Below are 27262 nucleotides of genomic sequence, written 5' to 3' on the forward strand. Positions count from 1 at the left end.
AGCCTAGTTAAGATTCCAAAAAAATCCTTTGCCAAATTTTCTTTTTTTTAAACTTCTTTTAACTTTTTCCCACCCAATGCCTTCCTTTCCAACATGTAACCTCTGGCTGAACAGGACAGTATTCCCATGTGAATACAGCTGCTCTCGAATTGTCCATGAGCTGTCACAGGGCAACCCAAAGCCTGCAACTGAAGTTGCAGAAAAGACACTGAAAAGTTTTGCTAATTAATTTGTTTCTGTGCAATGTAGTTCTCCTGGGTGTCGTCGACCAGCGAATTCAGGAGGAAGTGTTTCGGGCTGAGATGGAGCGGAAACTTGCTCACCTGCTGAACGAGGCTTTGGTCAGAGGGCGGATATGGAGGCGAGCCAGCTTTGCAGGAAGCAACATTGTGCAGGTATTAAGAGCTCAGAATCAGAGGAAGAAATATAAAGGGTAATAAATTACTGAATAAGCTAATATTGTCCAGGTTTTGAGTTGAGAAATATAAGTCAAAAGCGTGTATCATATTTAGCTGGTTGATGATACTGGTGTCTTGCACCTAAAATATAGTTCTTATGAATACCTTGTTGTCTTTTAAGGTAAATATAACAAATGTAAATAACTGATTATTGTAAGCATCTACTAAAAATTTCTGGTGACTTCTTAAAAACAACATTGAAAATTATTTTACCAAAATCCTATTTTAAAAAGTTTCTGTTTACTCTGACTTACCCAAGGTGCCTAGCGAAAGGAGATGGGATGGTCATCTGAAAGAAAGTACTCTGCTGGAACAGCTACTTCACAGCTCTCTATGGTGTTCTAGTAGTGGTGTAGAAATATGAAATAGAATCGCGTGTAGCTTGATGCAGCAATAGAGTAGTATATTCTGCCCCTTAACTTCTTATTTGTCACAGGACTCCTGGTCACAGGGCTGGCTTTCAGGTAAAAACAATTAATCATGTCAAATTTTGCACACATGGTAACTTCTACTACCTGGATTCCAGTGCCGCTTTAGGGTTTTGTCACAGATGGAGTTATTCACATAAAGTCCAAGAAGACTTGGCTATTTTATTTTCAGTTTTAAATTCTGGCATGTGATGTTTCTAGTCAGTTCTACAAACCAAAAGCCAAAGTACTTTTTAATGACTCATCTTCTTAAAAATTACCTTTTCCAGCTAATTCAATGACAGTTGGTTTACCTCACAGATGCCCTCCCAGTCGTTCAGACCTATTATCTTTATTTAATTTAATTGTACAGTTTTTGCTACCACTTAAATCTCCAGATGTTGGGATATTCTTACTTTTGTTTTTCTGTCTCAGAAACATCTGTTTCTGTAATAGAGACTTTATTTTATTTTTCTTCTGTATGGCTTTGAATTGCTGTAAATAGATGTCTGCTGCAGGTCTTCTATTCCCAGCACCTCTTACTGCGCTTTGTTCTTTATGCCTTAGTCCTCCCTTTGCATATAAATTAAACAAATATTCCTTATGTTGCTAGGAAAGATAACCACAGCCTATAAAATGTGTATATTTAGATTACGATTTCATGATTTTAGATAATAAAGCTCAGGTAATTTATTTCTGCATGCACAAAATTACGGGCATATCTTTTTTAGCTGAAGAATAGTATTTGGGAAAGTGAAAAGACAGCATTTTCCTTTTGACTTTGTATTACTTGCTGGGACATAAAATGAGGGCTGCAGCTCATGTTCCAGTAAACAGTGTTGCTCATTTATGCCACTTAATTAGTGCAAAAAGTCTACCAACTGCTGGCTTTGGGCAGAGGAAGATTGTCTTCATTACAATCAGCACATCTTGCCATCCCATGTAACACAGGGCTTCTCCAGGTGGTCGCAGCCCACACTTTTAAACAGGGTTAGAACTGTAATAAAGGAAATGTGGAAGAGTGAAGGCTGAAGAGATACCTTGCTGCAAGGTGTCTGAGGTAGGTGTCCTGCTTTCCTGTAGGAGAACAGCAGGTACTGTCAGGTACTGTAGCATCCTGGGAGCTTGCTTTGGCAGGATGTGTGGCAGGTGAGGCAGCCTTGGAGGCTGTTGTGTGCAACTGGACTGACGTACCTGGTAGTGGGCTCCTGGGTAAAGGACAGTTTCTTTCAAGGATGTTTCTCTGTCACTTGAGGATCTGGTCCATAGTCATTTGCCATAAACCTTTTACTGCTGCTAATTCTGTTCCTCATAGCCAAGTTTATAAGTTCTGTTTGAAGTGTGTTGTATTTTTGCATCTGTTTGTGTCTTCTGGGAGAGCTAGTAATGTATTTTGTGCTTTATATTCAGATTTTCCCACATATATTTCTTGCACACCATACAGTGACTGCTATGATAGTAGAGCACAAGGAAGTGAAAATAAGAACAGAAGCTGCCAGCAACACCAAAGTGTTGGATAGTTTTATTAACAGGATGTGCATATATCCATTAAAGACTAGACTTACATTTTGCTTGTGTTGTGACCCTATAGACCAGAGTTTTTCCTGGGGTGATAGACATTTATAGTGTACTGAAATGTGACATTTCTAAGCTCTGTGGAAAATCAGGACTGCAGGTCAGGAGGTGAAGCAATTACTTGTGAATGTTACTGCAGGCATATTAGTTTCCTTTCACAGACTAAGGAAATAGAAGTGATACGTTGTGAGGTTTAGATTTCATTTCTAAAGGCATGGGTTAGTATCTAAGAATGTGAAAAAATTATGCTTTAAGTCTAGACACTCTGAATAAGATCTTTGGAGGGTGCCCAGATATCATCCTTTCCCCTCCTGTTTGCCTATCTATGTTATTAACAAGTGGCATTCCATGATAAAAAGAGAAAAAAACCTATAACCATTATGTACAAAAAAACCTGAAGCCTCACACCTGATTGTTATATATGAGATAGTTCCATTGATTTTTGTATGGTGTGTATTAATATTTCACTTAGGAAGTCATATGTATTTTCAGTGTGCATCTGCTGTTGCTGCAAATTTGAAGGCACATGCTTAATGTGGTTTGCATTGCCTCTGCAGAGATTAAGACCTGTGCTATGTTTTGTCAATAGCTTACTGTAATAACTCGATTCTCATTACTTTTTTTTAGGAATTAAATTACTTAATTGTAGTTTAAAAATACATAGGAGCTAATAAAAAAAAATTAAGTAATTTTCCTTCATTTCAATGTGCTTGGTTTTTCGAACCTAGTAGAAGTGAAAAGATGATCCCAGTAAATGACAAAAGGAGCAATGTTCTGATTTAAGGAACATGTTAAGTAGTATGTTAGTTGCAATGTGTAAAGTAGCAGCTGTGAGGGGACGTAATTGAGCTTTTCATTAAGGCAAAGTTTCGTTCTGTTGCTTTTCTACTAACAGCTTACATGTCTCTCCCAAGTGTGTAATCTGAGGAAAGCCCCACTCTTGCTGTGAGTTTTTAGGTTTATAAATAAAGCTTTTGGGGACTGCTACTGCTTCACCTTTTCCTCAGAGGCTTTTCACCCCTCCAGTCGCCACCCTGGGCAGCAACCAGCCCCTCTGTCAGGTTGCCCACAGCCTGTTCCTACCTCTGTGTGCTGTTCAGACCCCAATACAGCTCGATATAATTGCCCAGACACTAAAATCCTATTTTTAGTAAGACAGAAAGCAGAATCTGCTTTGATGATTTTTTTCCCCAAGGGGATGAATGTAGCGAAAAGAGGAAAATAACCCTTATGCATTCATTTTGGAGGTTGTGTGTGCATGTTTGCTTGTGTCTAAGTGGTGCTCATGCCTTCGAAACCCTGAAACAGTTCATCCAGGGGTTCCTTGCTCCTTGTGGGTTGCTGACCAGGACATCTCACTGACTGACTGACCCTTCTGAACACCTTGGGAGCTTCCCTACCCCTTAGATTTCCCTGCTTTACATTACAAACTAGATTTGGTTACCAAGGCAACTCTGTTCACTAACCTATGATATTCACTTGAAAACACTTTTTAAATTAAATTTGCTGACACCTGAACACAGTTAAGTCTTTCCTCTATGGAGGTTAAATGCACATCTAGTATCAACAAAAGTGGTATCATTTATGTGCACAGAAGTTGAATTAGTATTTTCTTTTTTTCTTTTTTTTTTCCCCACTTTCTGCCTCCCATGTATTGAAATTCTTCTGTCCTCCCTCCCTATGTCATCCCTCACTGCCAGAGCATAAATTTAAAATCTTTAAATGCTTCCTTACACATGGGCTGCTTTGCTGGATGCCTGGAAAATAATATTTCTGCTTGCATTCTTAGCACTCTCAAGGGTAGAGACAAAACCAGTCTGAAGCTTTGCAAAGAGTGTAATTTGGAACTATATGCCACAAAACTTAATATACAGAAACTGTGTAAAATATAGGCACATTGACTGTGTGCCTTACTTCTGTGAGCATACTTAAAACAGTTCAGATCCAGTATGCCATTTTCTGTGTTGCAGCTAACATAGAGGTTAGTTAAAACAATCAATAAAAAAAATCTAGTGAATCAGCGTGACAGAGATGAAAACTGAGGTACCCATAAAACTTTAAATGATGAGTTTAGTTCATAAATACTAGCCTGTACCTCCACTGAGTTTCTTATAGCCATGTTCTCTATACTGTGCTGAAATACCTCCAGCTACTTCTTCCTATCTCTGTTATGGCTGTTCTTACCCATCTCTGTTCCTCAGCACGGGAAGCCATATGCTGTTGTTTTTAATTTTGTGTTAAAAATTGTATACTTTCAATTGTGGCAACTTGCACTGGAAGCTTGTCCTTCTTATCCCCTGCCCTTTCTAAAGGCAACTGTGGAGAAGTTTCTTGTTAACCCATTCAGTCAGATTCTGATTGTTACCCAGTGTGTATAACACACGTAATCATAGTGCTTCTTGTGTGCTTCACAGGCACCATAAACTACATGACAATTCAGTTTAAGAATCTTCTAAATTTCTCTGATTCTCTAGCTTTGCTATGCACAGAGTGGTTTCATAAAATTAAAATGAAGAACACGATTTTTCCCATGTGGCCTTTCAACTCCCTCACCCTCTGTGTGAGTTAAGTGCTGTTCAGAAAGGTTTCATCTGTGCTGAAAGCAAATACCAGTCCATACACCCTGCTGCTCTGTGCACTGAGGCTGGGCTGTGGCAACCCACTGAAGCAAAAATAATACAAAGCTGTGGACATTCGTTAACGAATTATATATTTGGGGTCCATGAAACCACATTCAGCCTTAGAGCTGCTGAATGTGTGTTGAAACCTTATTTATTGATATTGTTTTGCTACCTTAAATTGAGGATTGGTTGCTTCTTAGCTGGTACAATAGTGAATAATATTCAGGATGAGCAGCGGTGTTGGTTAATGGGTCCTGTTAACAGGTCTTGCTCTTTTTCAAATTTGCACATTTTTCTGCTCTATTTGTACACACTCTGTTTCTTACATCAGATGTGACAGACACTGAACAATATTCTTGGCTTTCAGTTGCTTGTCCTAGAAGACTTTTATGACAATTGTGCTTTCTTTTTTTCCTTTTTTTTTTTTTTTTTTCCCTGCCTTTTTTATAAAATGTATAACTTGCTGTTACCATCCTGAAAAATGCTTTTTTAGGACATGTTGAGGTGGTGTCCCCAAAGACCAGAATATCATCCCTGTCAAGCTAGAACATTGCACTTCTTTCCTTCAACGTGATTGTTTAGTTGGAAACTAGGAAAGAAAACAATACAAAGCTATGCTTTTGTAAGCCTCAGACATGCAAACATTTGTGTGTTTACTTTACTTGAAGCCTATGGGCAGTGTTTGAGATTTGAATTTATTAAATATGTACTTCATAGCAAAAAGGTAATTCTGAAAGAACCAAAATACATTGCTCTGTTTGTGCCAATTACTTCTAGAGTTCTTAAAACTCTGTTTTACATGATAGAATACCTCCCACTATTTGTTTGGCCTGGTTCTTGTTTGAGCTCACCATTACGTGTAAATGATTAAAATGAGGAGAGTTGTCATATATAAAGATTTAATTTTACAGGAATTCAAAGTTATGTGATTCTCATATGCAATGTAGATATTTGGTGGTTAGAGAGTATCTACAGGGCTTCCTCATAGCATGCATTCTTTTGATTATTAATGTCTTTAGAACTAGGTAGGAAGAAATGCTTCCCACAGCGTCAAATACATTCCTTCCTGAAGAAAGGTGGATGCCAGGGGGAGCGTTTGGAGGATGAAGGTGACTGTGCAAGTGCTTTTGTTGAGGCAGAGCAAACAGTTTTATTTGATGCTAACAGAATATTCGCTTGTGTGGCTGCTTAACGTTTGGAAAAACTTGAACAAAGAGGTGTGTGTTACGAATAACAAATCAAAGTCAAAGTAGGTATTTAGAGAAGGGGAAAAGTGCAGTCACACTATTCTCTTCAGTAGTTCCTACTAAGTGACAATTGCTAAAGGCAGTAGAGTCTTCCAGGGTGGCACAGTGTTGGCATCTTTAGAGTGAAAGCAGTTCTCTTGCTTATCAGATCTGTATGTTGTTATGAAACAAATGGTGGGGGGGAAAATTGAAATTTCAGATTTGCCATAAAAATGTATTACACAAGGGATTGCTTCCCTGGAAATTTTCCTTTCAGTTACAAAATAGGTATTTCTGTAAATTTCCCAGGATTCTGGAGCACTTGAGTAGTGCCTGTGTAATTAGGCTCTTATATATTATTCCAGCAATGTTGTCTTCCTCTGGATGACTTCCACTCAGAATCTTTTGTATAAGTACTAGGTGAAAGTATCCTGAATTTTAGTTTGGAAGCAGATTATTATTGCTGAATGTTAGCTCTGTTTGTCCAGTGTTGACTTGAGCTCTTCTCAGGTGGGAGAATAGTCTATGTTCCCTTTGCTGTTTACAGTGTTTTGGAGCACTACACACAACACATCTTCCCATCAGATTTCTCTGGATAATTTCCAAACTGTACTAGTTCATAGCAGTTACATGGTTAGTATCATACCATATTATTTGGTGTCACAGATAAAGGGTTTTTCTTTAACAACAATTGTATTTCTACATGATACAAACAAGGTGAAATCTTTTTTATGCAGTGGGGTTTGTACACTGTGACTAGACAAATACCTTGAAGAGCTTTGCCAAGATGGCACCAGTGTTTATTTTGAGATAAGTGTGTCTAAGGTGCAGGCCCTGTGAAGGAAGAGGAGAGAGTATGGACTGAAAGAACATGGGAGCGCCAAATAAATACAACTTAAAATGTAAAAGCTTTCCAATTTCCTTTCAGATTGTGAATGTGTCGCGATTAGTTGGTGTTGATAACCCTGTGGAGCTGATATATTTCGTGGAAGACCAAGATGGAGAGAGACTGAGCGCTCTGAAGTGCTCAGACCTGATGAACAGAGTTGATATCCAGCGGGCTGCGATCATCCTTGGATACCGCATTGATGGCACCGTTGCACAGCGTAAGCCCTGTCAAAACCACACTGATGCCTACAAAGACAAACAGGAAGGGTGACATTAGCTTTGTAGGTTATGGCACTGCACAGTGCCCACTGTTGCAGTGTTTTGTTCTTGGAATGCTGCAGCTTTGACACTCCTGAGGAAATAAATTTTAGCAGCCGTGCAGTGAGCTATGAGGTGTTGCTTTGCTTCTTGAAGACTCTGCTGAGCTTGGGGTTGCAACAGGGTCCTTAAGTCAAGCCTCACTGTGTTCACTTTAGTGCTTGAGCTAGAAAAGTGCTGTGCTAACTAAATGCCTTCTTGCCATTTTCATCTCTTCCTGCTAGTCCAGTATTTCTTTACAGTTTATCTTGCCCAGGAGCTTGCATAAACCCCAGGGTTGTGGGATGGGAGGGCATCTGTGTGAGATAGGTGTTTCCTTTAGCTGAGTAATAGCAGTGAAGTTTAGCACAAGTTGCTGGGGTTTTTTTGTCTGAATTACTTTTTCTGTGAGTGAAAAATGTACACTAATGCTGGTTGGGGCATTTATTTCCTGCATTGAATATGACTGACTTTATTTGTTTGCCCATAAGTAATATATAAGTAAAGTGATCTTTTAATGAATATAATGTAGAAGTAATGTGATCTTTAACTAGATACACATCAGAATAAATATTACAGGTCATATAAAGTTACATAAAGACTTTATTCAGGAGGCTTCAGTAAGTAGTGAGACTACTCAAAATTCCACATTACAATTAGGAAAGAACACTTGAAGGTATTTTAAAACAGGAACAGACAAGTATGATCTGCAAAATACCTCATTGGTATGAATGCTTAATTACCTTTTCCGTGCAATATGGAGGCATGACTTACATTGTACCACAGGGTATTTTGCCAACAGAACAAGCATGTGTCTGATTTTTAAAATTCTCTGCGGAAAGAAAAGAAAGAAAATAGTAATAATTGCACCATCTGGATGTGTTGCTAAATTTTGTCCCTCATTAAAACAGTTGTGTACAGATTAGGTCAGTAGCTCATATACATCCGCTTAGTATCCATTAATGGACTATAATACTGGTTAGACAGAAGTGCAAAAAGTTGCAAGAATAAATTCTCTTTACAAAAATGATACGTTGAACAAACTTCATGAAGTATTTATAGCTTATTGTGCATGTTGAAGCTTGTTATCTTTGACACGTCATTAGAAAGTTCTTCTAAGAGTCATAGAATCATAGAAGTCTTTAAATGCTTCTTATTGGAAGAAAGTAGACAAAAAAAGGTTATTTTTATAATAGATAACATAATGTCGTAAATGAGCTGTCAGATGTATAAAATATAAGAATTATATGTTCCTTTAAGCTCTAGATTCATCGTTAGAATGGCTTTTAATAAAATAGTATATACAAATAAATGCATATAAATACTCTTTTTAACTTGAAAATATCATTTTTACAAGTGCAGCACTTTGACTAGAAATGTTTTACTGCTCTGGTTTTTAGTCCCACATCTAACCACTATGCAAAATAGAGCAAATTAAAGTTTTGTCAATTCTTCCAATTTACTTTTTACAGGCATGACTTGTTTTATTACTCTTTCCAGTAGTTTTGTTCTCTGTTTGGGGCGAAAGGATCTCACACACTGACAATGAAACAGGGAAAAGAAAAAAAATAATGAAAAATGCAGAACTATACATGTTGGGGAGGAAGGTCTCACTGATGTCAAATTGATTGTGATTATTGATGGGGAAGGTAACAAAATGTATAATTAAAGAGAAGAGGCAGCTGATAATACCGCTTAAAGCAGGAAACAGGCAAAAATGTTTGAAAGTCCATCTTATCTTTGTCAGCAGTAGAGTCTTTTTTTTTAGACCCATTTCACTGTGTCAGCTCAGCTTTGGGTTACGGAATAATGTGGCAGAAATGCATTTTCATTAGTATTTTAAGCACAGGTCTTCCTAAGGTGGGCCAGGACAATTGATCCACCTGCCCCATGCTTCCTGAGCATGACATACCTTAACTTATAAGTGGTGTGACATTTCCTGTGATGTGCAGCTGGTTTCTGATAAGTTCTTTAACTAACATTTATAAGAACATAAAAATACATAACCTTGAAGTGTCCTCAGTTTAAAATATAACCACATAATACTGCTTGTCTTCCTTTTTTTACTTCACAGCTGTGGAGAAGCTGAAGGAGTCCGCTTCAGAGTCACAGAACAGCAACCTGTGGATTATCGTTGGTGTGGCAGTCCCAGTTGCTGTGGTGCTCCTGATCGTTATTATTTTATACTGGAAACTTTGCCGAACAGACAAGCTGGAGTTTCAGCCAGACGCAATGAGCAACATTCAGCAACGACAGAAGGTAAAAGGGGAAGTTGTGCTGAGTGGAGCTTGGGTATTCTGAGCAGAAATGAATGTGAGACTCTAGGGAACACCTAGAATCCTTAAACAGCGTGCGTAAACACAGTTTCAGAGCATTCCAGTTTAGAGGTGGAAAAAAAAAAAAAAGGAAGAAGTCCAATGATAGCTGAAGTCAAGAATCCCGTAGTGTTTTATTTATTCTCCTGAGTATATGATACTGCATTAGATAGATACATCCTTCTGAAATGTGGGCACTGAGGCTGAAAGGAACCTTTCTTTATCACTTCATTTCAAGGCTATGGCTAGGACTGAATAAGAGGAAATGTACTGAGTCTTGAATCGCTGACCTTGTTTTCCGCAGAGGGCTGATTTTTTCTGTGGAGAGCTTCTGCTAACCAAATTTGACAGCTGAAATGCAATATCTGTTATACCTCATGCTGTAACTAGAATTTGCTAGAACCTATCCTGACTGCTCCATGTTCTGCTCTTGTTGCCATTGTGAGAGCCTGTTGCAGGACTAGAATATGAATCAGTGGATCTGCACGTGACTGCATGTGTGAGTGTGTTGGACAGAGGGTTGGAGGACAGGGTTAGGATGGTGAGAAATTCAGTAGTCAGTCTTTTTCTTGCCCAAGACTGTAAATTAAAAAATTGTGATCCAGGATGTATTCAGTAAAAAGAGTGGAAAAGTTCCTGAAAGGTTACTTTCTTTTTATAACCAAAGAGAACTAGTCTGTGTGTCAGAAGTGCTTATTAGTGACTATACCTTCAGAGGCATTATTAAAGGCAAAATAATCTGCCTGTGCTAATCCTGTGGTACTGCAGTCGTGTTCTTGTACTGTCACCTCATGTTCAGTCATACAGTTTTCTCCATAACAAGCCTTGTCTGTACATCGTGCTTTCTTTCAAGATAATTAATGATGTGAAAGATGAGAGAAGCGGAAAGCGGTTGCACTTCCAAAGCAGTCAGAACAAATCAATAGTAACTTCCACTTGTCTTGCGACTGCAGATTGTGTGTCAGAATAGAGGTTGGCAACAAGTGGTACCCTTTGATGAACTTCACCCCCTGGTACCTTGTTTCACCTGTGGTAATATGTAACACAGGTTTTTGATTGAAGAAGTTCCCCATGGTAGTTTTGGCTAATTTGAGAAGGGTCATCCAAAAGAGGCAGGAGAGGATCATTACCCTTGGTACACTTTCATCATGTACATTTTCAATACCTCTGCTGTCAGAAGGGTTTTTTTGTAAGAAAGCAGTTGGGTTGCCTGTAAGGCCAGAAACATCTTTCATAGAATTGCTGTCTTTTAAGAAAATGGCTCGGTTGTTTTTCCCCACTGCTTCCACAATATTCTTCATCTTAATCATTCATGAGTCAGAAGCCTTGAGCTTGTTTATATGCAAGTCTCATTTTGATTTGCCTAGGGAGCCTGTCACTTTGCCTTCTTTAGGGAAGTTGCTGTAAGCAAACTAGAAAGAACCAGTAAGGACATCTAGTTCAATCCTTGTGCCTGCCAGTGGAGGTAAATCAATAAGTGTCTTAAATTTTTATCGCTTTGCACATCAAACAACTGGCAGGATCTCTTTCACTAACCATTTCCTCCTTTGCCCAGAACAAAAGTAGTACTCTGGCTGCCTTAGTAGCAAGCTGTCTTTGGGACATCATCATGTCTTCAAACAGTGGGTTGGAATTCCAGGTCAGAATAGGACTTATTTAACAACCACTGAAGACCCCCAGTCACAACAGCATACAAATTATTAGAGATGTTTGGTCTGATCCTGCCCTCTAAAATTGTTGTGTATTTTATACTTGTATTAGGGTAAATGCAAAGAAATGATCAAAGGAGTGTCATCATGTGGTCAGGGATTTAAGTCTGTAAATAAACTCAGTTAAAAATGGACTCAGGATCTCCCTCACCACACCCACATTTATTTCCATTTCCAGAGCTTGACCTTGGTACTGAAGGAAAGTGAAGGCCTCTACTGCATCTGTAAATGGAAAGATATCTAGGTTAAAGATCTGGGGTTTTCTTTCGGAATCTATATTTCATTGGTAAAAAACATAAAGATGCATTTATAGTGTGCTAGCTCTTCTGACTTTCGTTAATAATTTTTAAAAAAATAATGTAGATATGGAAATGGAATATTTAAATATCAGAGTATTTTGTTAACCTATGTATGGCATATTCATACTGGAAATAGAAGACAGTACTTTTCAACCTTGTAATAAGTCTATAATGTGTGTTGATTGTAAGATAAGAAACTGAGACACTTTTCTTGTTCAGCTGAAATCGGATATCGTGCTGCACTGGTGGATCTCCAGAGGTATCACCAGTCTTTCTTCAGTGTGTTTAATTAGCCATTTTGACATAGCAGATCAGTGGGCAGCATAATAATCCATTAGAATTCACAGTAGCAGCTGATAGCAAATTATGTCACCTGTGACTTAAAAGCCTGGAACGGGGTTGGGAATGGGTCGAGGGGAATGCCGGTTTTCTTCATGCTGCTGAGAAAAGACTAAAAGGCTGGTGCCTTGAAACATCGAGAGAGGGAACCTCAGTAAATATATGGTAAATGGAGATTGCATAAGTAAGCCATAAGTTTTACAGCAGCTTTTTATTATTGTCTAGAATCACTCTTACAAAGTTGTCTTCTTCTCTTCAGAGAGATGATTTAAAGATGCTACAAATTGTCCTGGATTCTGTAGCCCCATATGTTTGTCATTCTTAGTCATAAGGTTTTTTTCTTCCTTCCTTTCACTTAATTGTTTCTTTCTGGATTTGAAACTTCTGCATTTTCCTGAAATATTTTGGTGTTCACTCAGACAGTGTAAGTTTTAATCTTCTGCATGTAAAGATTTATTTTTACAGAGTAGGTATGATTTCTGTGTTTGTATGGCTACCGTTAAAAGTAAGTCATAAGCTGCATAGCCTTACAGTCTATCTTCTAATGAAGCAAACCAGTACTATTATCTGCTGGCAGTAAGACCCTACATGCCTTTTTGGGTGTGCTCTGAGGGTATGGCTGCTTGGGTACACCTCAGTGAGGTAAAGATCACCAGATATTTGTGTTACACAACAATTCAGTCATGCTGGCTAGCATATCATGCTAGCACAGCTATCTGGCTCTGGCCCCTTATCTGCTCTATGAACGCCCCTTTAGAATATTTGGGTCACAGACCCTCACTCGTGTTGGTCAGTAATAGCATATTTCCCGCTTGAGCGGACACAGCTCTGTCAAAAAATACTGAGATCCTGCAGTGACAAGTCCATAGCAGTACCCAGGATTGCATTGATATTTATGTGTAATATCAGCCCTGAAGCTGGGCTTGAGTCCACATGTGCTGCTTGTTCCCACTCTCAAGGCCAGGTCATTCTCAAAGGTAATACAGATAATAGCAAAGGTAATGTTTCTTCTAAGGTGGTGGCATGGGCAGGGTAGACCGTTTGCAGCAAAGGTCTGTTCTGCAGGTTGGAGGTACCACTCTATCAGTTTTCTGTTCTCTCCATCTGGCCTTCTAGTGTCATTACAGGATTAGTGTCATGCAGACAGGATGGCACAAGGGTCCTGCTTAAAAGGGCTCATAATGTTCTCTTCTGCAAAGAATATAGAGAGGGAGCCTGAACTCAGAAAATATTAAGGGATATTTTACTTCTGATAGTCTCAGAAGTCTGCTGCTTCAGTGAATATAAACATAAATACATAGGAGAGAAAACCTTTGTGGGAACTGATGCTAGCAAAACCAGGTTTGATCATAAAGTAGTAAAAAATAAACGATCTTGAAGAGACTCTGATTTGCTAATCCATCCCTCTGTGTCAAAGCAGGATTAACAATACCTGAAAAATATTAGGTTTCCTTTTTCATTCTGGAGATTAGATGGGAAAACATGCTTAGATGAAAGTTATTTGTATGCTTTTTAAAATGGGAGTTAGGGAAGCAGAGGAGAGAAGTAAATTTCTATGCAAGATTCATTGGTCTGTGCAAGGATAATTCTTTTAAAGAGATGGTACTAAGATATTTAAAGGGCACATCAAATATTCATGACTTGTTCTGGAAGCCGTAGCATTCTACTGGAAATTCACCTTGATGTGAGCTGGGTTGTTGCACTGGATAAAGATGTCTTTGCCTTAGGAAGTAAGAAGATGCACAAGTGGCATTTTTAAATAACAGGATTTTCTCTCTTGCCATTACCTATATCTGCCACAACATTGTCCCAACCTGAGCTTTTTTCCCTGCAAAGAAGCTGTGCTTTTTGTGGGCAACTGAATTTTTGCCATGGGTTATTTTTCTTCAGGAAAAACTGGATAAATTTCTTCAGTGCCTAAACCATCATTTTGCTCTGTATTGGGCCTATGATGTTTTTGTAAAAAAACACTGTCAACTCCTTTCCTCTTCCCCAGGGAGCAAAAAAACATTTTATGTGTTATCTGTAATGGAAATAACATTATTTTATTGACAATATTATAGTCAGCAATATTATTTCTTTCTCTATGGACATCCAGAAATTAAAATGGAACCTGGTTCACTAGGGATTTCACCTTCCCTGCTGTGTAAAAGCATTTGAAGAAGAATGTCAGATCCCTTCCTAGGACTTCTCAAGAGATAGTTTCAGCTATAGACAGTTATTCAGAGAAACGCTCCCTGCTCTAATGGCAAGAGCTTGACACCTATAGACAAGCTAATTGGCAGTTTGTTTAGAAGGTCTTGGATGTTCTGTACATGCTGGGCATGCTGAAGTCATTGCCTTTGCAGTGCCAGCTTTTATGGCTTGCTCAGTTCCTTGTTTTTCTGAGGGCACATCCTAAAACCCTAGGGGGAAAATGCCTGCTTCTTCAGTCAGAAGTCACTCCTCTCTGGAGCTCTCTGCATGCCACTATGGTTTTTAGAGGCTGGACATGTCTTTCTGGCTCAGTGTCCCTCCTGTGTGAGAGGGACGTGTGGGAGAGGTGGAGTGGGTTGGTCCCCACAAAGCCTTGGACAAAGCATACAGTACCACACCTTCTCCTTGAGCAGTAGCACAGGTAGTGCCAGAGCTGGAGGGCTGCCAGTTTGCATCTTGTGCCAGCAAACCTCAGCTAATGTGTCATCATCACCTGGGGACAGTTACCAGCCCTTGTGTGTCTGCTCTAATCCACACTGCTCCTGACAGCCAGCCAGCCCTCCATGTGCTGCTCACGATTACAGGTAATGAGTCATGCCTTCTGCAAGGAGTCTGAGAGGCACTTGTGTGGATTTTTATATTTTTCCCCCAAGCAGGAATATCTGATATCGAAATATCATGTGTCAGGTGTAACTTTACACCTCTGAATTGAGAGTTTTGCTTATTATTGTGTATTCAGTAGACTGTCTCTTGGATGTTCCCAGGATCAGAGGCTAGCCCTGCTGGAGGCTAAATACTAGGCTTCTGCTCCTGATATAAAGAATTCTTGTGATGTTTTGACATCCTGTAATGCTTTTGTTCATCTGTATAATGTTGAGGCAACAGCTCTGCATTGCGGAAAAATTTCAGTCAAAAGAGACTCATGTTAAGAAAAGCAGCTGACACCAATCCTACAAAAACTACTTGAAAACTGACATGAGTTTATGCAAGAGATTCATGTCTGCCTACTGTTTGCATAACAAATATCATTCATTTCTAATAGCAACCTTGACTAACTCTCCGAGCTGTTGTCTTTTTTGGGATGGCATACAGGTTCTGCGTCAGAGTCAATAGCTGGATTCTAACAAGGAATGCAGTATTTAACATCTTAATTACGTCTCAACAATACATTTCTCTGGTGGCAATTCCTCTGAAAGAGCTCTTTTGTAGTAACTCTTCTTCTGCAGTGGGGATTAGCTATTCACAAATGGCAGAAATAAAATACCACACTTAGATATACTGCTTATGCCAATAGGTATAAAAAGTAAAATGTCTCCATCTGCCTTTTTACAAACATTTGAGTATCTGTCTTGAGATAGACCAAAAGGCCAGCTAGCCCAGATGCCAAAAGAAAAAGCATATAGAAGGGAAGATAGACAGGGCGAGTACACATGATGCTTTGCCTTGAGTAACTCTTCAACCTTCAGTTATTTGTATCTCGAGAATTTTCTCTAGAAGTGATGATATTTAGCAATCCTCAGTAGCTTTCTTTTCCATGAACTTGTTTGGTCCTTCTAAACCCATCTGAGTTGCTGACAAGGATTTCCACAGCATGTTACAGGAAGAACCATGTCATCTTGTTTCATCTTGCTTTTATCTTGCCACTTCTTTGTTTTCTGTGATGGCCCCTAGTCCTTGCATTGGAGGAGACAGTGAACAGCTGATTCCTGAGTCCTGGTTTTTTTGTCCCTTCTTTTGAACTGGCCTTTGAACCTTTGAAAAATCTGAACATTTTCTAATTCTTTTTCATCGCTTTTGAGAGGAGGAGAGTAGAACTGAATAGGCTATTGAAAATGTAGGTGACCCATGGATTTATAGAGTGGCATTTACATGCTGGTTACTTTTGAGAAGGAGTTAAACAAAAATAATCCATTTTCAAGATACAGATGAGCATTATACCATCCCAAACATAATTAACCTCTGAGACAAGATTAATACTGGGGAAATAAATTCTGTTTCTCATAATAAAAAATGGTAAGAGTAAGTCTACCGTAGAATTTAGCTGGTTTGGGAATAAGGAAATGGACCAACATTAAGTCATTGTTGCCTAAGGTTTCAATGTTGCTCCTCACTTGCAGTTTCATTTCAGTAAGCAAAATGTTTCTGCAGAATATGTGAATGTACTTTCTTTCTGTGTGCATTAAACCCTTTCTAGGTATATAAATGTGTTTGACTCATTGAGCTCAAAAAATACCGCACAAAAAAATAAATTAAAATTGCTGACCTATGTTCTATCTTAGAAGTCTGTTAGCACTTCTCTCATTATTCGCAGAGAGGATGTGTTTCTGGACTGTTGTAAATATGCTCTGTGCAGATGGTAAGAACCATGTTATGAATTCATTCTTTTGCTTTGCAAGTTTAGAAAAGAATTCCCTTAATTTTTTCATTTTTTGTGTTGGGCTACCTTTCTTAGAGGTTGCAGTTGGGGTTGGAGTTGCATACATGGCCTTAGAGGAGTAATTGTTTAACATAACTTATGGACAAAAGACTACTGAAACTGAGGCACAGCAGTGACCTGTCTATCCTGCAAAGTTGCCAGTCTTTTTCTAACTTAATCCTGACACTTCCTTCCAACCAGTGTGCAAAGGAACCTCACCAAACCATGATTAAGATAGTATCCACCCAGCGGCATTTCTGTCTGAGAAGGAAAGCTAAAACTCTGTGTGATTCAGAAACAAAATTCTGCCTGTTAGAGCAGTTATCTCAGCAGCCTGTGGGCATATATGTACTCGGAGTTATGGGCTTTCAACAACATGATCCCTCTTGTATTTTGTGAAATTTACTGAGCTGTCATGGTAATATTAGTGTGGCAGGAAGAAATGCACAAAGGAGAAGAAGAGGGATGATGAAAATCCGTGAGAAGAATCTGTCTTAAGAAGAACAGGTGTCTTGAGAATTTCAGGCTTTATAAAGTTTTGTAAGTTTGGGAGTTTCTTTATTTGTTTTTAATCCTACTCCAGCAGCAAAATTCCTGAGGTGGTATTTTTTGTGGGATTCCTGCTTCAGTTACTGTTTGTTTGGTGGTAAGCAGTAACACACAGTTTTACCTTTTCCGAGGAGGGACGGAGGACCAGAGGCTGTACACGAGCTTATTCTGGTTTTCCATGCCAGTGCTGTCTATACAATGTGCTACTTTTTCCAAACTTGATGGGAGAAGCCTGAGAAACTATAAGCATATTCCTTCTCCACAAGGACATGTTTGCTCAGCTGCTTTACCTGTTCCCAGAAATGGTGACAGTTGACTGAAGTGCTGTTGTGATGACAAATTGTGAGACGTAATTTGTATAGGAGGTACTTGGTCCAAGATAAGAAAATGGGCAGCATTTTGTACATGCAACCTCTTTTTTGGCCCTCAGAACTCAAAATCCTCCTTCTGTTTGAGATGGGGCTTGCCACAGAGGGCACAGGCTGTAACTGCTGTCACAGGATGGTGTCCCACCTAAGGCTTAGCACAGTGACCTGCCATTGCACATGCACTTCTTTTTACGTACGTACACCATTATCAAGTGAAGGTGTTTAAATTAGAGACTTTTTTGGGTTTGGTCCTTAGAAGTTTTTCCTAAACCAGCAGCAGCGAAAGGACCCCTCTGCACATTTGTCAATGGTACTTAGTGGGGTTTTTTTAGTATGCTAGGAAGGAGTTTGTGTTTATGGCACAAATGGGTTACATCATATCCCATTTCACAAAAGAGACAGTACATGAAAAGACCTTGAGATATACAAATGAGTCTTTTTTTTCTAGTATTTTGGGGGTGGCTATGGAGTTGCAACTCACCTGTGTGATCTTCTAATATGCTTTTCCCATGAAAAAAGGTTTTTTGAGTATTTAATTCTGATATGCATTATTGTTACTGAATCACATGTATAATTTGTATGCATACTTTACAGGCAGTCCCTGGCTGTGATCACAAAGGGGTTTCTGTTGAAGGAGAGTGATGCAAACAAAAATACAGAGGTTATACTTAGGTACATAAGGAAGGATATGTAGGAACGATAATAGAAGAATAAAGCTGAATAGGAAAAGGAGACCATGAAAGGTGAACATGCCTCAATACTTCTAAATTCTTATTTATTGGTAGGTGTTTTAAATATCTCATGGACCAGCGACTGCAAACAATAGGGATGAATGATTCTTGTGGGAGAAAGATGTAGGTGACTTTTTGGATGGGATAGATAGACACCTGGTGAAAAAAAGAGTTAAAATTAGAAGGATGCTACCAAGCACACGAGCAGCTGCGAATAATTGTACTTTCTGATGCATTGTGAGAGTAATGCAGTGAATTCACACTACCCCATGCTATGGTGCCCTGGGAAGATGGAGAAGGGTTTGGTGGTGTGAGCACAGCTGGCAACGTTAAATAGGTTCAAGCTATCCTAAATCACACTGACTTACATCTTCAACCCACATTAATTTTAAGAACAGTGATTTTCATTATTTTGCTGTGTTTAAGCTAGTAAACTTGAAAACATTTTTTTTTTCTGTAAAGCTTCATCCTGTAACATTCCATGTCCTATAATGATACTAAGGTCATAAGTCAGCAGGACTTACAGGGATTCCTATCCTGTTCATGGGTTATGTGCCAACAGTAAAGTACATGCTTAGCTCCTTTGTTTCCTAAGAAATCTATTTTAGCAGCCTCTGCTCGATGCATCTGGGTCTACAAGGAACAGGGCAAGATCATGGTATAAAGTCAATAGAAAATTGTCTTAATACATTATTCTTCATATTATGTCCAAATTCAAATGCTGCTTGCAGGAACTACAGGGAGAATATTCAGTAAGTGTATTTCTTCCCTTCTGCTTTCTGCTGAAATTATTCACTGACCTGAATATGCAGTATTTGCTTTCTTGAGAAAACAGGCTGTTGACATTCCTTGTGTGTCTCTGCATCTAGCAAAACAATATATTGGCAACCATTTTGTATTTCTGTGACTTGAACAGCACTAAAATTATTATCTGCTTTTATAGAATAAGTCTTGACTGAGGTGCACAGATTTTGTAGGCTTCTACAAAAATTATTTGACTTCTCTGTGAATTGAGCTTCAAATACTGGTTTGGTTGTTGGGTTTCTTTTTTCATTCAGTATGTAACAATAGAATTAAAACACTGTCTTGACTTACCAATTTGAAATCATCTTCTTCTTAGATTTCACAGGTTCTGCATTTGTATAATAACATAATTCCTTATGAATGCAGTAATTTAGATATGTTCATTTTGGTGGTAAACTTCAGAGTAGTTTATCTTTTCCCTTTCACAAATATATAAAGATAAATGAAAACCTCTAACAACTTACATTTACAACAAGGAATCTTTGCCAAGACTGGTTTTGTGTAGTCTTGGGTAAAGGCAATTGAGGCTGATGAAAAGATGCTCATTTTCATCACCAGAGCAGGTAACAGTATCAGTACAACTTGTGCTCTTAAAAAGACACTGCATTCTTTTCTTGGTGGTGATTAATTTATGAGCACTAGATGACTGATCCACACATGGTATTCTGACTACCGGTCCCAAGATGAGCAGAGGTAATACAATCTGTTACTCTTACATAAGTTGATATAAAGAAAAGAAAGAATGCGGCAGGTGGCACACAAAATTGATAAGAAAATGCAGTAAACATCTTCAGTCTGTAATAACACTGTTCATTTCACTGAGTCTCGGTGATCTGACCATCTAGGCTTGCAGAAAGCACAGTTGTGTTTCAGTGTCCTTCAGACGCTTTTCACTGAAAATGTGGATTTTGGCTAGTATCAGTTCTCAGTTAAAAGTCATAATGTTGCCATGGTCTACAGGGAGAGATATCAGAAGTGTAGATTGTTTCTTTAAGACAACAAGGTAGCACTCTGTCAGCATTGTTTCCGCAGTAGTAATCCTATTAGTATTTCTGTTTTTCAAATCATAGATATTATTTTTGATAAGTGATTTTATCAGTTTTTTAGTCGAGGACTATTTTTTTCATATTCAGTCATGTATAATGTTTTATATGTGTGTACTGTCACATTTTTCTATCACTTTTTTCATTCATGTGCTCAAACACTTATCTACGTACATGCATACAGTCTCTCATACTGTTCTTATATTGTCTGGAGTTGGTAGTGCCAACTTACATTTTTTCAGCAGGAAATACCTAGAAATGTTGTTATGTGGTTGTACAGAACTTTGCAAGACTTGAATCATTCAGACCAAATTTTTCCATTCGAGGATCAGTTTCATACTGAAACTTTTTTTTTTTAAGATGATAAAAAGAGTTTGGTTTTCAAAGAAGAACAAGGATAAAAGAAAATAAAGTGCTCTGTCCAAATTTTAAAAGTTGTCTTGGAGAAGCTCTAATGCATATTCTCAGCCTTAGGGGGTACAGGATGGAGAAGGAAAGAAGGTTGTTTTGTGTGAGGGAAATTCTTTTGCTGATTCTGTGGGGAACTGCCCATTTCTGACTTCAGTTTTAAACCTTTAGGAGATTGTTTGCTTGGGGTTGACAGAGACTTATTAAAGATTTACCAGTTAAATTCTCTTAGGATTACACCTGTTCTGTGCATATAAGGTCTGTAGAGCTGTACCAAAAGCTGAGAGGGTTTTTTCTCTGTTGCTGTACACTGAGATTGTATTCAAAGCATAAGAAGCATTGAGCCTAAGGTTCTTGGATGGTGTAAACTGGAATGGACAGCTGGCAGGCAGAGGGAGAGAAGGAGGGGGAAAAGATTGGGGTAGAGAGAATAGTTCTGCCTGGCAAGGAAGAGTAAGACTAGATGAGGAGTTTACCAGGCTGCACCTTGGTGCCTGGGGTGGTAATAACTGAGACTGGCAAGTCCTCTGTTGCCAGCAAGTGTCCATAAAAGCCACTGGCAAAGTCTCAGCCACCCTAGCTGCAAAGGTGCATGAAAGAATACATCCTTTCTCATCCTGCATCCCCTCCTCCTTTCACTATGTGTTTGCCAGCTTCTGCATGAAAGGAGGTCGATATCCTGGTTCTGCAAATAACATTCTTACGTTCTGCCCAACTTTGACTAATAGCAGAAGGCTATTAGTCTATGCCAAGGGTGCAGCAGGGTGGGAGAGAGCAAGAGGGTTCCTGTGGAAGAACTGAATTTATGATTTTGAAACTCAAGACTCTTGCAACACCTGTGCGTGAGAGGATCCAGTTGTGATTGTTCAGATAACTGCCATTTCTTACAGTGTGAGTGTCAGTCTTTGCAATACTATCAGCCTTTTAATTCGGCTTCTGTGTAGTCTGTCTGCAGATAAACATTTGTTCATACATATGCTGTGGTGTATGTACATGTACACATAAATATATCTGTTCCTGTAACTGTGCTTACATGAAAGGTTGTGCTAGTCTGCAGCTAGGAATAAGACTATTTAAAGTTAAAAGATTCAAAATTTTTATTTTTGTATGTTGCTTTATTCCCCAACATGTTTACAAACTCAGTATGCTGGAGTAACTCAAAGATGGGTTGAAATGCATGCTTCAGACATGCAGCAATCTTAGTAAAACCATACAAGTAATTCCAATATTACTACCATGTTTGTCTCTTCGGTTGTCCTTGCCCACCCCACCCATCACACTATTCAAAAAGTGGTAGTAACTTTGCAGGTCGAGTCGTGGGTGCTTAGGAAAGGCTAGAGCACCACCAGAATTTTTTGTGGAAGAATTGTGAGCAGCACATGGTGAAGACTCTCATAATCTTTGGAGCTAAGGGGGCTGGAGGCAACAGAGTGGAATGTAGTAAAATAGAGGAAGTGATCATCAGGGATCAGCAGCAGGGCTGTGTGGACAGGAGGGGGGAGTGTAAAAGGGGGAGTGTTAGAAGAAAGGAAGCCACTAAAGGGTTCAAAGGAAGAGTGTCACATCCAGGAATATCTTCAAAGAGAATAGACGTAACGTAAAAACAGATGGGGTCAAACAGAGGAGGTGGGGTAACCAAGAGAAGTTTCAGTAATCAGAGTGCTGCAAGCTGGCATGATAATTCACAGAGGAGGTGAAAAGTTCTTCCTCAGAAGTATTTTGGGGGGCGGTGTTTTTTGGAGGCTTTTTTTTTTTAAGTAAGCAAGATCCTGAAGACAAATGTTTAATGTCTGAAGGGGGGCAAATTTTAGGAAGGCTTCACTAGGTGGCAATGACAAAAAATGGAGACACATTTATACCTTCACCTGCTGAAGCTCCACAGTGCCTTTTTGAATCAGTGGTTGCAGTCATTTGCATAAATTCAATAACTGAATCACCCATAATGCTGAATTCAAGGGACTGTTGTAAAGCCCAAGACAAATGGAGTGTAGTGGAAGACATCCAGATCTGTTCAAATAATAAGCTTACTCATTTTGTGAGAAATGAACTCCAAACCCTCAGCCATTCAGAGCACTGCTGGATTTTTCAGAAGAGCTTTTATTGCCATCTACTGGTTTAAATACGGTTTGCTCGACTGCATCACCCTTTCTAAGAACCATTTGGAAGATGTTTGCTTACTGAGAAAATATTTTGAAGAGATTGTTTCAGAATATTCCTTAGGCAAGCTTATCTTTGGCATGATATCAGACGAGTCTGTTTGCAGTTAGTTATGCTGGCATGCCAAGCTTTATGAAAGGGGGTTCATTTAAACATCTGGAACCCGACGCACCCATACACACACTCCAGCACGTGCTTCACTTTGCAGGAAATCAGCTCTAGGAACACACACGTAGGGGTTTGTGCGTGTGCTGTGGGGATGCGTGCACGCACTTTGAAAACTCGAGTTGTCAGCGTTTCTTTCTGCTTTCAAACTATGTAAAAGTGAGTGGGATTTGAAGAAAAACTTTCTCTTAATTAGTTCTTCAGAATTTCTAACTACTCCAAAGCCCCAAAAAATCAGCAGAGCACTCGAAAATTGGAGTCTTGATTAAATTAAGTCTGAATCAAGTCATTGACAAGGTGAGATTAGCTTTTTTTATAAATACAGTTAAGAAAATAGAAGGCCCAAGTCTGTGTCTTTCTCAAGCAAGATGTGCATTGAATCCATAATCCTTCAATAAGATCTCTAGGATAATTTCTCTAAATTCCAAAGTTTTTTATATATTCTTCTGTCTATTCAGTATGAAATTCCTAAGAGCTAGCTTTTCAGTTCTTTCCTGGAGGAATCCATGCTGACTGAAAAAGTAATTACCAGGCTGCTGTATAACTCAGATCTGCAGAATGTTAATCTTTCATCAGATGAACTAGATGTTTGTACAAGCACTTCCACACTTCTGCAGATTTGGGGAGCTCAAAATGAGAAAGATCAACAGTGACATTATTCAAATTATTTTAAATCTTTCATCCATTTTGACTGGAAGAAATGAAAAGATGACCTGGCACTGGCAACTGTTTCAGTCAGTACACAGGTGTACTGTGCTTTGCACTCACAAGTACACAAAAAGCTTCTCACACAGTGATGAAATCTGAAGAAATAGCTGCAAAAAAAATATGTAGCAGCATCAGAAGGCTATTTTTTAACTTGGTTTACTGATTTGGAGTTTTAAACTGTGTATCATATGTAAGATGACAGAATTGTGGAGAGTTTTTCTTTTCCCGGCAGCTCTCATGTTCATTCCTGAGACTACCATAGCCTAACCATCCTCCTAGTGGCCACTGTTTGTAGATCTGAGCCAAAGCCTTTGTACTCATTGTCACTCACAGTTCCTGTCTTTTGTCTTTGTTCTTTTCTCACAGCTACAAGCCCCCAGTGTGAAAGGCTTTGATTTTGCTAAGCAGCATCTGGGCCAGCACAATAAAGATGATATCCTGATTATCCACGAGCCAGCTCCTTTACCAGGACCTATTAAGGATACTACCCCGTCTGAAAATGGAGATGTGCCCAGCCCCAAATCCAAGACTTCCACAAAGCCTTCAAAGACTGTTCGACACAGAGGGAGGTCAGTTCACAGAGATAAAACAAATTGTAGTAGACAACAGTTTATTAATGGCTAGTGATTATAGTATTTTTAGGGCAATTTCAGTGGAAATAACTGTTCCAGAGCTCTGAAACTTTGTGTTTTCTAGTGAGCTGTCAGTTATACCTCACTACTCATTCGTACAAGATTGTGAGAATTTAGTGTTCATTTTTCTCTTAAAGGGAACATACCCAGCTAAGAGCAGTATTTAAGACACTGCTGAGTTGACTGGAGTCAAGTCATTGCTTTACTAGAAACATCAAGTGTATGTTTTCCAGTGCAATCTCTTTGATGTGATCTCTAGCTACTAAGACAATGGGTGATTAAAACCAAATGAAAGCCATTGACAAATAGTAACGTGTTTCAATAACGTTAATAGTGACCAACACATGTATGAAGAGTTGGGATTTCCAATAATAAACTATATCTCCAAAATTCAGGGAAGATGCATGAATGTTTTTACTTAGGATAATCTGGTTACTCTCATAGCAAGCCAGCCTTAGTCAGAAAAAGCAGTGATAATTTTCAGCTGTGCAAGTGGAGAAATGTCTGTTAACCTCAGCACAAATTTCCTAACGTTTTCCAATAATCAAGCGTGTTTTGCTGGAAAGAACTGTGTGGGATACCTGCTGTAACAAAGCTACACAGTAAAGAAGGATCTGTGCACAAAAAAAAAGAGAAGTAGGAAGGTAAAAGCTGAGGGAAAAAATGGAACTCTGAGGAGTTGAGCTCCTCTGTGCTCCACTTTCCAGTAATTCTTCTTCCTCTCCCTCACTCTCATATGTGCACTCCTGTCTCCAGCTCTGCATCCCCTGTGCTTATACCTACATGATGCTTCATGGTGGGAGAAAAAAAAAAAGCAATCAATCAAGGGCAGAGTTGAATGAGCTTAGAAGGAAACTAATGGTGATTCTAACTGAGCTGTAGATCTCTGTGACACAGCTTGCTCCTCTGTTCAGCCTTCTGTGCTTTCTCTAAAGCCCCAGTTGTCTTAAGATCCTTACTTCATCTTCCCCATGTGGGCTTCATAAAGCTCAGTTTCCCCCTTTCCAGATGCTAAGCCTGTCTTCCTAACTCCCTATAGACCTTGTAAGTAGTGGACTACCAGTGGTACAGTGGAATGTGGGCAAAATTGGAAAATAATAGAAGAAAAATGAGCTAACTCGTTCTGGTGTAGCTTACATAAATTAAAACAAAGTAATATAAATCAGAAGGATGAGTGTTTCTGTGTTTCTTTTAAAAAGTTCAATAGTGGCCTAAGACAGAGATGATACCTTGGGAAAGGGAAGATATCTATATTTATATGCACATCAGCATAAGATATAAGTTTAAATTTGAGGTTGTTACTATATTTCATCTAGAATAATTCAGAGAATTAAGCAGGACAAATTTCAGAAGCAAACATTTTAATGATTCCCCCGAAGATAATAGTGAATCATTGATCAAATTTGGAATAAAGATTTTTTTTAATAGCATCTAATTAAGTGTCAAATCATAGAATGGTTTGGGTTGGAAGGAACCTTAAAGATCATCTTGTTCCAACCCCCGTGCCACGAGCAGGGACACCTTTCACTAGACCAGGTTGCTCAGAGCCCCATCCAACCTGGACTTAAACACTTGCAGGGATGTGGCATCCACAGATTCTCTAGGCAACCTGTTCCATGTCTCACCACCCCCACAGTAAAGAATTTCTTTCTAATATCTAGTCTAAAACTACCCTATTTCAGTTTAAAGCCATTCCCCCTTGTCCTAGCACTACATGCCCTTTAAAAAGTCCCTCTCCAGCTCTCTTGTAGGCTTCCTTCAGGTACTGGAAGGCTGTGATAAGATCTCCCTCGACCCTTCTCTAGTCCAGGCTCAGCAGCTGTAACTCTTTAAACCTTTCCTCATAGCAGAGATGCTCCATCCCTCTGATCATCTTCATGACTGTCCTCTGGACTCACTCCAACAGGTCCATGTCGTCCTGATATTGGGCCCTAGAGCTGGATGCAGTACTCCAGGTGGAGTCTCACGAGAGTGGAGTAGAAGGGCAGAATCCCCTCCCTCAACCTGCTTTTAATGCAGCCCAGGATACATTTGGCTCTCTAGGCTGCAAGTGCACATGACTGGCTCATGTTGAGCTTCTCATCCACCAATAGCCCCAAGTTCTTTTCCTCAGAGCTGCTCTCAACCCATTCTCCTCTCAGCCTGTGTTTTTGCTTGGGATTGCCCTGAACCAGGTGCAGGACCTTGCACTTGACCTTGTTGAACTTAATGAGTTTCACATGTCCCCACTTCTCAAGCCTGTCAGGGTCCCTCTGGATGGCATCCCTTCCCTCCAGTGTGTTGACCACACCACAGAGCTTGGTGTTGTTAGAGAACTTGCTGAGGATGCACTTGATCCCACTGTCTGTATCGCTGACAAAGTTGTTACACAGCACCAATGCCAGTATTGACCCCTGAGGAATGGCACTTGTCACTGCTCTCCACTTGGACATTGAGCCATTGACCACAACTCTTCGAGTGTGACCATCCAGTCAATTTCTTACTCACCAAATTTTCTATTTGTCACATCCACGTATCTCGAATTTAGGGACAAGGATGTCATGTGGGACAGTGTCAAATGCTTTGCACAGGTCCAGGTAGATGTCAGTTGTTCTTCCCTTATCCACCAGTGCCATGACCCCATTGTAGAAGGTCTCAAAATGTGTCACACATGATTTGCTCTTAGTGAAGCCATGTTGGCTGTCACCAAGTCCCTCCTTATTTTTCATGTGCCTTAGCATAGTTTCCAGGAGGGTCTGCTCCATGGTTTTGCTAGGCACAGAGATGAGTGACTAACTTGTAGTTCAAAAGAGAATTTCCCTCTTCTCCCTCATACTCCCTTAAGAACAAATCTTCCTTTAGGCTTAACTATGGAGATGTTACCGTCATCTCCCTACCATGCTGACATGCCCATGTCAGCTTGCGATTTAAAACATTTATTCCCTGAGGCAGAAGTTGAAATATGAAATGAT

General features: G+C 39.4%; 1 protein-coding gene across 3 annotated transcripts in view; it reads left to right on the top strand.

Annotated features, from left to right (window-relative positions):
• KIAA1549 (KIAA1549 ortholog) overlaps positions 1–27262 on the top strand; it is a 166192-nt gene that overhangs the window by 111998 nt on the left and 26932 nt on the right. For all 3 annotated transcript variants that reach the window (XM_017804797.1, XM_017804799.1, XM_017804798.1), the window contains exons 8-11: positions 250–395; positions 7216–7393; positions 9547–9731; positions 24046–24248. In XM_017804797.1, the coding sequence (XP_017660286.1) occupies positions 250–395; positions 7216–7393; positions 9547–9731; positions 24046–24248 (712 nt within the window). The remainder of the gene's footprint in view (positions 1–249; positions 396–7215; positions 7394–9546; positions 9732–24045; positions 24249–27262) is intronic.

This window comes from Lepidothrix coronata, unplaced genomic scaffold (genome assembly GCF_001604755.1).
Source record: "Lepidothrix coronata isolate B3197 unplaced genomic scaffold, Lepidothrix_coronata-1.0 Scaffold10, whole genome shotgun sequence".
Lineage (NCBI taxonomy): Eukaryota > Metazoa > Chordata > Aves > Passeriformes > Pipridae > Lepidothrix > Lepidothrix coronata.